This window comes from Actinia tenebrosa, unplaced genomic scaffold (genome assembly GCF_029948245.1).
Source record: "Actinia tenebrosa isolate PJP-AT-01 unplaced genomic scaffold, QUT_ActTen_1.0 PGA_scaffold4__44_contigs__length_22323623, whole genome shotgun sequence".
Taxonomy (NCBI): Eukaryota; Metazoa; Cnidaria; class Anthozoa; order Actiniaria; family Actiniidae; genus Actinia; species Actinia tenebrosa.
The window spans coordinates 2,399,292-2,409,998 of NW_028292581.1; the positions used below are offsets into that span (position 1 = coordinate 2,399,292).

Consider the following 10,707-nt stretch of genomic DNA (forward strand, 5'->3'; position numbering starts at 1 on the left):
TAGGAGAAGCAATGTACGTTACAGGAATTTATACAGTTAATAAAAGTTACTTCATAAATCTTACATGTGCTGCGGAGTAAAAGTGCAGACCATGATAAAATGTGGTTGCTATAATCTTGAAATCCCAAGGGCGGATCCAGTCAAAATTTTAGGGGGGGGGGGGGCTAATTGAGTTTCTTTCGTCAATATAAACAATATAAAAAAGCATCGTTTTTTTTCTGAAGGGGGGGTGGGGGCTTCAGCCCCCCTTTGCTCCCCCCTGGATCTGCCCTTGAATCCCTCCATAGTTATATGTTACATGTAGTGCTACATGTACAAGACCACTTAGCTAAAGTGTTACAATTACAAAAACAAATTAGTTAGCTAGCTCATATGCAGCTTTACTTTAACTCTTGTGTTAACATGCAGAGTTAAACTTAGTTGGGCTGCATGTTGGCCAGAGTGAAGGTATGTGTGCTTTTTGACCAGTACATTCACCAAACATCAGTTTGCCAATCAGCCGACTGTTGGCCAATGCCTGGCTCAACGTTGGCCGTTGATTGGGCAAACGTCAACAATTTGTCCACCAACAGAAGAGAAAAATATATAGAGTTAGAAAATGAACCAATCATTCCAAGCGGTAAGTAGTAAATTACACTTTAAATCAGAGCTATGATTGTAAAAAGAGCCCATATACTTTAATACTCCATTTTACAGTTCCGTTCAGTGACCACGAATAATAGTTCCTAGCCCAGGCTGGAGTTTCAGCGCATAGCAAAACTATGCTTTTTATCGTGTTCAGCAACTCCAACCTCAGCTTGGAACTATTATTCAAGGTCACTAAATCTAATTAAGTACAGGTAGCAATTATTAATAACACAGCTTTTGGAAAATTGCCAAAAAGGTAGAAATCAAGACATTCCTTTTGTTTTATCTGCACAAGTAGCAAGTATTAAAAACTACTAAGGTAATGATAATGATAGCTTATGCTCATGAGTCTACCCTGGTAAAAGATGTAATTATTATTATTTTTTATTAGAGCACATGCAGTAAAACCATGTAATGAAAACAAAGTCAATACTGACAAATAGTGGCTATTCAGTAGCTAATAGTTCTGGTTAGTGATAGCAACTATTAGTTGCTAAATACCTATTTTTCAGTATCAATTTTGGTTTTATTTCATGGGTTTACTGCATGTGCTCTATTACTTGATTTTGATTCCTGTCGAATATGATTTCCTATTGATATAAAAAGCATGCATGTTTTAGCAATCAGATGACCATGAAATAAATCATTATTTACAATACATGACTATACATGAATGCATTCCCATGTGACAGCTTGATAGGATCTACTTCACAATGACTGAATGTCCTTGATCATTTCACTAAGACTTAGTCACTTCCAGAAAAAACTAAAATTACAGGAATGGTTAGCAAGCATATATGGAGGTCTGGCTGGATGAACACAGTGAATCGCTAAGCACAAAAGAACTTGTGTTTCTATGGCAACCTCCGACATGCTTGGCAGATATGGATATGCACAGAGCTAAGCACCGACCATTGCTTCTAGACAATGTTACTAGTTGTAAGTATATATCAAGCTGCTCAGTTGGTGCATGCTCCATCATTTTCATAGTAGACAGACAGCTAGCCAATCAGAGCATGAATTATATAGCACTAGGCTATGCTTATAAATAAAGCTTGAATCATGCATAGCTGTTCAGTCTTTCATCATCGTACCAATGAAGGCTGGTGTAACAAGATACTGCAGTTCCCTATACTTACCTAATTTAATTTGCTAATTTTATGCTGAATATTGTGGAACTGCCATTAGACTGTATATGTGATTGAAGGATTTGATTTGTTTATATTGAATTGAAAAAAAAAATAGACCAAAATAACTATAAATAAAAACATTATCAAGATTTTTAGATTATGCTTTACTAGAAACAGGTTTTAAGTCATGGGGAAGCAAATTATTTAGGCTTCATTTGAGAATTGGTGGTATTTTCCGTCTTCAGGCTCTTCATCTGTATTTTTATAGAGACCTTGAAAGCAATGAAAATTATCTCAATTTTGCTCTAGTAAATACATAAACACTAAATGGGAGTAATAGAGGATATTACATGGGCGCGTGGAGATACTCAAAATTTATCTTCGAGTGTTGAAAAGATCTCAACACGAGAAGGTTTTCAACACTAGAAGATAAATTTCGTATCTCCAAGCGCCCATGTAATATTCTGTTTATTATATATTTATCCATAAAATCAACTTAATATGCTTTTTATTATTATAACTAACTAACTAATAGCTTAAATACGGAAAGTAACAATATTTTCAAATGTGAAAATATCAGTTTTTCGAAAAGGAGAAACATAGGTATTTTATGGATAATTATATGATAATATATGTTATTACATCACAGGGAAAAAAATGCATATTAGTCTGTCATACTTACCATATTTCTTGCGAATTTCATCATATTTAACTTGTCTTTCAGCACGTCTAAATAATTAAAAAAAAAAAAACAGTTCCTAAGATCCTTTTAACACAATTTTTTCGCCACCAAGGAAGTGACATACTACTAGAAATGTAGAGAGGGAGTCGAGAGGAAGGGCACTCCTGTCTAGGTTATGCTTAAATCCACTATTACTATCTTACAAACAAAATTTTCCAGTGTGTTATTTTACTTCAAATTACCTTTGAGAATGTTTGAGATCTATTTCTTCCCGTTGACGTCTAAATCTAGCTTCCTCTTTGCTTTCCCTTGAATTTTAGAAAAATAGATGTATAAGCACATAACTATTTTATAGACACAGTTATGGTAACTTTTGAAAAAGAGCTCTTTCTTATAGTGGTTCTCAATACCTGCACAGAATCATCATGGAGGCAAAGGAGGATTTTGTGGGCATATATAATGTTTCCATTACATCGTTTCAATGGCATGTGACTGTGACATGGAATGTCTAGACTTGCTTCAAACTGGCCTCTTTGAGACTCAGAGAGTCACAAGTGAAGCAGAATAAAAAAGAGAGGATTTCCTTATACATTTGGCATCAATAATAGTGTGTACTTCTGTAGCACATGCTAAATTTTTGTACGTTGATAAAGGGTTATATAATTTCATTTTTGGATGGCTAAAATTGGTGGGGAACAAGTGAGGCCCGATTAGCTGGGGGGTTCATATCTATAAAATATCTGAGTTATAAGGTATATGCTGATTGGTTGCCTACCATGTTTATATTAGAGGACACAGACATGTAAAATCATTCAAAATTATTTTATAAAAGCAATACAAAACAGCTGCTTATGTCACTGTACTGTGGTTTAACAGTTTGGGAGGTGTAGAGCACTTGAAAAGCAAGAGAAACACTTGTTTATGCTTCATGTTCCTAAGCTTGATTATATGATTCATGCTATACAGCTCCTAGTGTGCAAGTTTCATATTTCTTACCGCCGTTTGCATTGCTAGCGGCCACCCCAGACAAAAATCGCGACGTGCACTTTGCAATAGACTGCCGTCAATTAAACAAGTTGACATCATTTACATGCGTTTGAATCGGCCAGGATAGTCCTTGTGAGTGTGGCTCATGCGGCTCAATCAACAAGTTTTGGCGCCTTTTGAATCACACACGCGTGTAAATGGCATCAACTTGTTTGATTGATGGCAGTCTATTGCAAAGTGCACGATTTTTGTCTGGGGTGGCCGTGTAGCAATGCAAACACCGGTAAGTATGACTTCAGCACACAAGAAATTATGATGGAAAAGGTACTGCAGACAAAGTTTGAGAAATAGAGATATGGCATTCACATTGCCCTTAGTGTCATGGGCATGGTATTTAACATGCAACAAAACCTTCAGCAATCTTCTTTGAAATAGCTGTATACTTACTTCTTTGAATGCCCTTTCTTCTTACGACAGCAACAGCAATAAATCAGACAGCAAAGAGCAATAAGAATTGCACCAGCTATACTTGGTAAAACAATGATCAAAATCTTTCCACTTACTATAAAAAAAAAACGTTCAGACTGTCATGCATCAAATTTTAATTTTGGGGTTATCAAATATTTGCTACATAACCAGACAGTTGTCTCACCCTTGGGATTTTAAAAAGTAGTCCATATGATGGAAGTATTGAGGTAAAAGTATTAGATAACTTAAGCTTTACATACAAACACATTGTCCTACTTTCCACTGTGAGTCTTTACAAGCACCATGAAAAGCTCCATTGACCACATCATAAGAACATTTCTTTGTTGGTTCACAATAATAACACTAAAATGAAAACATAAAACTCTCAACATCATCACTTTGCAGGCATTGTTTAAATTCTCCATTGATGGAGTATTGTAGTTTAATCAGCTCAGATCATCATTTTTATGAACACCTTCCGAAGCTTTTACTGTTCAATTGACATGTATTAAACACCTTTTCTCCCTCCCTCAACATGTGAGTTGAGAATTATATATATATGTGAAATATTCAAATGTTGTGGGAGTGTATGTGAGTGGACTCGGAGATATTAGCAGTTACTCTCAAATGTGAGGATAAATAAAAAGATCATTACAATTATTATTATTTTATACAATGTAATAGAACAGATTCCTCCCTTTCATAAGCCTCCCCTTTGATTATGAGCCCATTCAAAAACCCTAACAAAGCTGTATAATTATAAGTTCTACAGCATAATATCAACTCTATTACCTAGGATATTCCCTTTTCTACTCATAGTAGTACTCTTGAATGATGTATGACTTACCCCTTTGACTGCTACACAGTCACCACAGGAACCATTGGTGTGCTTTGCACATTCTTCGTCTGCAGCTGCAATGTCATTGACATAATTATGATCTTTTAATGAAGTTAATGATTTGAACACATTTTCCCATTCCATACATTCCAATCCTTTTATTGAAATAAATAATTAAGAAATAGTGCTTAAGTGTCACTCACTGCCACCAGTCAAAAATGTAAATGTACCAATGGATGGATGCAAAACTACCAAATTTAAAGTCGCAGCTACTTGAGAGATTATTTACTTGCACAGGTAACGCAATTTTTTTGCAATCACCAATCGTACATGTAGCAACCTTTGCAAATTGCAGACTTTGTTGCTCATGTAGCCACTCCGCAACTTTTCCTTGCACTCTCAATGCAAATAAAGCCTAAATATGCAAATAAAGCGCATCTAGCCAATAAGGTTCAAGAACAAAAGTGATGCTTTTTAAATGATGGATGAAAGATGAGCATTTGTCACCAGCATTTGTTGCAAGCATTTGTCAATTGTGTGGTCACCAAAGCATTTTAGTGTTTTCAGAATACTGCATCACCTCTGCAAGCAAAAAAAAAACAAAACAAAAAACAAGTGTGCAACTTGCAGCTATTGAATTCTTGCAATGTAAAAAACTTCTATATTTTAACTAGACATTTAAATTATTACATTGAAACTATTTTACAAAGGCCAACTATAGAGCAGATTTTCCTAGTTGAATAAAATATACTACCAGCCTTCATTGCTAAGCGATGATTATTTCCATTGAGTCCTCACATGGAAATCCGGCAATATATTACTGTCAATCAAAAAATTTGTTTGTATACTTTATATACTCTGATTGAGTATATTGTTTTGATCAGCTCGTAGCATTGAAAACAGCACTTCAATACAAGAAGTATGTGCACACTGCCATAATTAAGAAATATGATGTTATATAACAGCTTATGAGTAGTGAAATCTTATGTTAAATTCAGTACAAAAAAACCTCTTGAAACCCTAAAATCATAATAACGTAATCGCTTTATTTCATACGCGTCATTAATTTTAATTTAATATTGCCTGCACACAAGTCACATCGATCGATACAAAAGGGAGTGGTGTAAGCTTATATATAATATAATTTTTTGTTATTTGTCATTCCGTCATTTGTCATTGGAAATGAAGGTACACATTCAATGATATCTTACAATAGTTAACTTTAAATTTAGTCTGGAAAACCATTAAACTTAAACTTTAAAACCTTTTCTGAGCACCTTTCAAACGTAAGCTTATTTCAGCTTATATATATTTATGAAAGATTATGATAAGGAAGTAATCTTTTCACAAAAATGCAGACTGGCTGAGTAAAACAAAGACTTTTTCGTTATTATTTCTCTATTACTTGTGTCGTTTGCACGATAAGACAAAGATCATTATACGATTTATTCGCTGAACAAACTTATTACTGTACAATTTTCCCCGATTTTAAATGGAGGTGCGAAAGTTTACTACGCAATAGTTAAGTCATACCATGATTTTTTAACAGAAATCTAGAAGAAATAGAAGAGTATATTGTTGGTTATTACTTACATAGGGTTTTGTTAGCAGCCTGGACCGTTGAAAGACAGTAAAAACATAAATAAGTGGCAGTAAAGAGTAGCAATATGTTCATGATGTTAGCCATGTCTTGTTGTGATGTCTCCCTTCGTCTCTGTTCTTTCATCGAACAGCATTGTGGGTTGATTAACGCAGGAATCCCACGCACTCCTACACTGACGTCACCATTGTGACGTCACTTGACAGTCACGTCACTTGACTCGAGAAGAAAACATGACTAAACACAGGGAACCTTACGGAGCCCGATTAGTGCCATGCAAATTTCGTGATTGTTTTTACTTTTCTCGACTTTTTTCTCGGCTTTTTTCTCGACTTTTTTCTCGACTTTTTTCTCGACTTTTTTCTCGACTTTTTTCTCGACTTTTTTCTCGACTTTTTTCTCGACTTTTTTCTCGACTTTTTTCTCGACTTTTTTCTCGACTTTTTTCTCGACTTTTTTTGACAGCTGAACAACAGTAGAGCAGGCTCATTCTATGCTGAGAGCATGGACAATATGGCGAGCTGCAAATGCAAGTTCTGTATGGGGTAAAATACAGGTCAAAAATACGTGTAGTATACATGTATTATACAATATTTACATTATTTACAATATAAGTTAAATTTAGGATAGATTTTAAAGTTATCTTATTTACTTTTAAAGCAATTTATGGGCTTGCCCCAAGATATATATGTGAACTGGTTAGCATTAAGGATAACAATTCTTATAATCTTAGGTCTTCTAAAGGTTTGCTTTTGCAGCCGCCAAGCTTTTTGACCAAAAAGACACTAGGAGACCGTGCTTTTTCGGCGGCTGCTCCGAAGTTATGGAACAATTTACCTCAAGAGATACGTAACGAGAGACATTTTAATAGATTCAAGACGTTGTTAAAGACCCACCTTTTTAGACTAGCTCTTAATTAGATTTCCTTTTACTTAATATTTACAAATTAGTTTCCCATTTGTTTTAACATGTTGGGCCCGGTTTGGACGTGGAATTTCGCGCGTGTCGGGTCTAGTGCAGATGGACAAACTAATGTTTGGTTTGTCTGCATTGGATTCGGCGCGTGCGGGATTCGACGTCTAAACTGGACCTTAGTTATTAAATCTTTTATATACTCTTTTCGTAGTTTTTTAGAGATTTTATGCCTTGTATTTTAGTGTACCTATATGTAATGCGCAGTTGATCATATTAACATGTTAAATTGCGCAATACAAATAATAAACTATTATTATTATTATAATATTTACATTATTTATTATTAGGTATTAAAAACCCAACTACACTAAGTTTGACACAGGTATTCGGACTCAAGCACGGGAGATGGTGGTGGGGGGGGGGGGGGGGGGTACGTATGTGAAAAGTGATTGATTTTAAGAAAAATGATGAAAAAGAAAAGAAAAATAAATATCATAAAATAAATAAATAAATATTAAGGCAGTGGGTGATTGGAACGAGTTGAGCGTACGAGACTTATATGAGTATACTCATGGATATGTATCGTAGAAAGGTAGGTAGCAATGGTACAGTAAACGATAAAGTACGTCGTACAATGAATATTGAGTTAAGAATAAAAGTGTTTCGGTTGAAGGCAACGTTACGAAACATGAGTCATGTTTGTATTCCTTAAACAACGGAGCCTGCAATACCAGCTAGTAAGCGGTCAAAAAAGTCGAGAAAAAAGTCGAGAAAAAAGTCGAGAAAAAAGTCGAGAAAAAAGTCGAGAAAAAAGTCGGGAAAAAAGTCAAGAAAAAAGTCGAGAAAAAAGTCGTGAAAAAAGTCGAGAAAAGTAAAAACAATCACGAAATTTGCATGGCACTAATCGGGCTCCGTAGAACCTGGCTATATTTTTTTTGCTTCTTTTAGAAATTTAATAAAATAATTAAGATACTACGCGCGCTACGATTGGTCAAAAACTATGTTTGATGAGCTGTTTGATGAGAGTATTATAAAATAACTGTTATGAATGTCGCGTTCTGATTGGTTTGGAGCGCGTGCTTTATGAGCACATTGCACGCGCGCGCACTTTCCGTTGCGTCATTCCTATCTATTATTGTAATTTGTATTTTATAAGAGAAATTTTAGAAATTTTAGTCATTTTAGCGCGCGCGAGTATTGCAACTGTCAGATTTAAATCTATCGCGCACGCTCATCGGTCAGTTTGAATAAGACGGCACGTAGGGAGAATTTACTTATACTTTGCTTTTTTTGGTCCTTTCGCGCGTTTGTTATTTTATAAAACAAATCAAAAACAGTTTTCCGTGTTTGATACTCTGATCAAAACACTTGGGATGTTGGAAGAACACTCGAGAAGCTGGAAATTACGCTTCGTGGTTTCCAACGCTCCTCTCGTGTTCTCCCAACATCCCGCGTGTTTTATGGTCTAACAATAACGTGTTTTGTTTCTTATGGGTTGCCTGTGGTGTGTAACGCACTTTCTAGTAAGCATTCTTTTGAGTGTTGATTTTAATCGGCTATCAGTTTACAGCGCCGATCTGATCACAGCGCAGATCTGATTACAGCTTATGTAAAAGGAAACCGATCACAACACAGGAAACCCACAAAAAGCAAAGTTACTTTATAGACGGGGAGTCAAACGAGATGCTGCAAATGAAGAAATTTTACATAGGAATGACGCTATTAAAAGTATAAAATAACTGTTATGAATCTCGCGCGTGCTTTATGAGAGCACACAGCATGCGCGCGCGCCTATCTAAAATAACAGGAATTTTTATTTTAAAAATGAATTTATAATTCGTGAAGGAAACACAATAGACATCATGACCATGAAGGAGGTTTTATATCTGATATAGATTCTTGGATTTTCTCTATCAAACTTGGTTCATTTCATAACGAATTCGGTACGATATGAGACTACACCATGAGTTTTTTTAAACCGTTTAATAAACTCTCAGATCGTGTTTTATCGGGTCAAAAATTCCGATAAAACACTTCTGCTCCTTTATCAAACATAAAAACTTGCTTATTGTGCTGTGTGAAGGGAAAGAAAAAGAAAAGCAAAGCAAAACGTGGAAGAGAACAAGCAGGAAGCGGAAGACTAACAAAAAACAAACAAATAGATAAACAAAAAAAGCAGGCTAGCAAGATAGAAATACTGTGCAATTTCTTCATCAGAATATGCATTATGGATCTCGTTAATTTGAAATAAAAAGTAAATAATACAGCAATTAACCCACTACATGTAATGGAATACACTAAAAATAGGAAAAAATTATTATTAGAGTGCAAATAATATACCCGTGAAATAGTTAGGATTAAATAGGAGATAGTTAGCGCTTAATTAGACAACACATAGGAATTCAGTGAGGCATGACAAGGGCACGGGCGTTTACTAGAGTAACAACTCATTACGCAAATGAACGTTTTTTCTAACAAGTTTATTAAATTGAGCTAAGAATCAAGACACAAGACGCACATTTAATTCTGCAGTAAATCATGACACAAAAAAACCAGTACGCAAATGAACGTGTTTTCTACCATTTTTATTTGTTTTATCGCGCTAAAAATCAAGACAATACGCATTTATAAACTAAAACAAATCAAGACTCAAACAACTATAGCTAAAGAAAACCAGTACGCAAATAAACGTGTTTTCTACGTGTTTTCTGTTATCTTTTTATTTTTTATAATTAAAATTTGTAGAACATCAAAATCGTTATTGATTAGATAATTTAAAAAGCCAGTTAAATATAAATTCGCCAAGATCTTCCATAAACTTTTCTTACTTTTTCCTTGAAAATGGCGAGAAAGGCATCAGTTATAACTCCAATGTGCATGTTGTGTTCCAGTACTCCAGGTGTCCACTGCGTATTGGCTTTGGCCAGTCCAAAAACCATTTCGATTGAACCGTATTTGCCCTACTTGTTTGAACTTCGTAGAACGACACTTTTGCTTCTGCCCGCAGTGTGGACAATTAACGAAGAAAAACTATCGTCATTTGAAATTTAGCTTACGCTAAGAACGAAAAAGCAATGACTTTAAGAAACACTAGACAATTTGAAGATTATACAGTCATCAGTTGAATATCAAGTCATAAAACATGAATCAAGTTCACTTGTTTGTTTAACAGATACGAATTTGAAAATGCGAACATGCCAAATTATACGAAGGAAAAGCATGTACAATAAAATATTGTTTCAGTTTTCGCCAGCGTGCTTAAAATTATTTTAAAATGCGCGCCCTTGGGTACCACACGTGCACTAGTTTATCCGTCACGGCTCGCCTATTTCTTTGACTAATTAGACTTAGGCAACCAATAGCACAAAGTTAGTAATTAGTTAGCTAGCTATTTATTTCACGGGTATATTATTTGCACTCTATTAATCCTACTTTAGACAATGTCACTATGACCCACAAT

The 10,707-nt window shown here is 35.0% G+C and overlaps 1 protein-coding gene across 1 annotated transcript; it reads right to left on the reverse strand.

The window, feature by feature from the left end:
- Window positions 1-650: 650 nt before the first annotated feature.
- LOC116306784 (pituitary tumor-transforming gene 1 protein-interacting protein) lies at window positions 651-6,476 on the reverse strand. The gene is made up of 7 exons (XM_031716877.2): window positions 6,326-6,476; window positions 4,742-4,806; window positions 4,155-4,257; window positions 3,874-3,988; window positions 2,682-2,747; window positions 2,440-2,486; window positions 651-2,029 (listed from the first exon to the last, which is right to left on the reverse strand). Exons 1-7 carry the CDS (start codon window positions 6,456-6,458, stop codon window positions 1,962-1,964), a joined length of 597 nt encoding a protein of 198 aa, XP_031572737.1. The 5' UTR covers window positions 6,459-6,476; the 3' UTR covers window positions 651-1,961.
- Between the last annotated feature and the right edge of the window lie 4,231 nt (window positions 6,477-10,707).

Excerpts from the sequence above, each read along its gene's own strand:
- LOC116306784 (XM_031716877.2), bottom strand. The coding sequence starts at position 6,458 with ATGAAAGAACAGAGACGAAGGGAGACATCACAACAAGACATGGCTAAC. Across the intron at positions 3,989-4,154 it reads GAAAGTAGGACAATGTGTTT|TAAGTGGAAAGATTTTGATC; the intron begins GTATGTAAAGCT and ends TTTTTTTTATAG. Across the intron at positions 2,748-3,873 it reads AAGAAAGGGCATTCAAAGAA|GGAAAGCAAAGAGGAAGCTA; the intron begins GTAAGTATACAG and ends CTAAAATTCAAG.